Raw genomic sequence first — 818 nt, forward strand, 5'->3', positions numbered from 1 at the left:
GATACAATGCGTACATCTCGTTTCCTTTGACTTGATCTCTAAATGACAATGATCGACATGAGTCATGTAATATAAATATTTTTATGATATCACCTTGTTGCTAAATATGTTAATAACTAATATACTGAACATGTATTAAACATTCCACTATTATGGCTAGATCTCCATATCGACAAAACTATAAATTATTACACGGTGTCCAGAGGTACAATTTAGGTGTGTACAATTTTTGTCTTTTTAGCTTCCTTCTTTGCTGCACGCTTAGACCTTTCTTTTTTCTATTTTTGTCCCTTAAGATTTTTTAAAATTATTAACTGGATATACGTATAAAAATTTCAATATTAATATGAACTATATATCTAACGTTCACTAATCAAAGCAACGCATAATATACTAATTAGTAGATTTGTTAAATATTTACACATATGTGTTTATAAAAAAATATTATATTGCGAGATTGTGCGATTCGACGGCACCACCATTGTTCATAAGTACTTGATAACATAATCTAATATTTGCAGCGTTCGCAATCTCTAGTTTGTATCCTTCTATCACGATGAGTTGCTCCAACAGTCACTACGATTACATCCCTGAGTTTGTGAGAGATTCATTTAAAGATATAGCTGATAATTGGGAAGTGAATTTGTTGCGGGTGAGTTACATAGTATAATGATAATAACTGCAAATCTGAGCATATGAATTGCAGCTAATCAATGACCAATTCAAACGCAACGAGCGAAGATTTAAACCTGTCGATTTTGAGCCTGTTGGTATTGCAGACACGGAGAAAATCCTCAGATTGGATAATATCAGATTGT

The 818-nt window shown here is 32.0% G+C and overlaps 1 protein-coding gene across 1 annotated transcript; it reads left to right on the top strand.

Moving 5' to 3' along the window:
- On the top strand, window positions 1-816 carry LOC108569325 (the record flags this gene model as incomplete). Its single annotated transcript, XM_017930835.1, has 3 exons — window positions 1-216; window positions 522-652; window positions 707-816. Coding segments are annotated over exons 1-3 (305 nt in total), but the record flags the coding sequence as incomplete, so codon positions are not given.
- Window positions 817-818: the final 2 nt, after the last annotated feature.

The sequence above is a fragment of the Nicrophorus vespilloides genome, unplaced genomic scaffold (assembly GCF_001412225.1).
Source record: "Nicrophorus vespilloides isolate i.1.1-1 unplaced genomic scaffold, Nicve_v1.0, whole genome shotgun sequence".
NCBI classification, from domain to species: Eukaryota; Metazoa; Arthropoda; class Insecta; order Coleoptera; family Silphidae; genus Nicrophorus; species Nicrophorus vespilloides.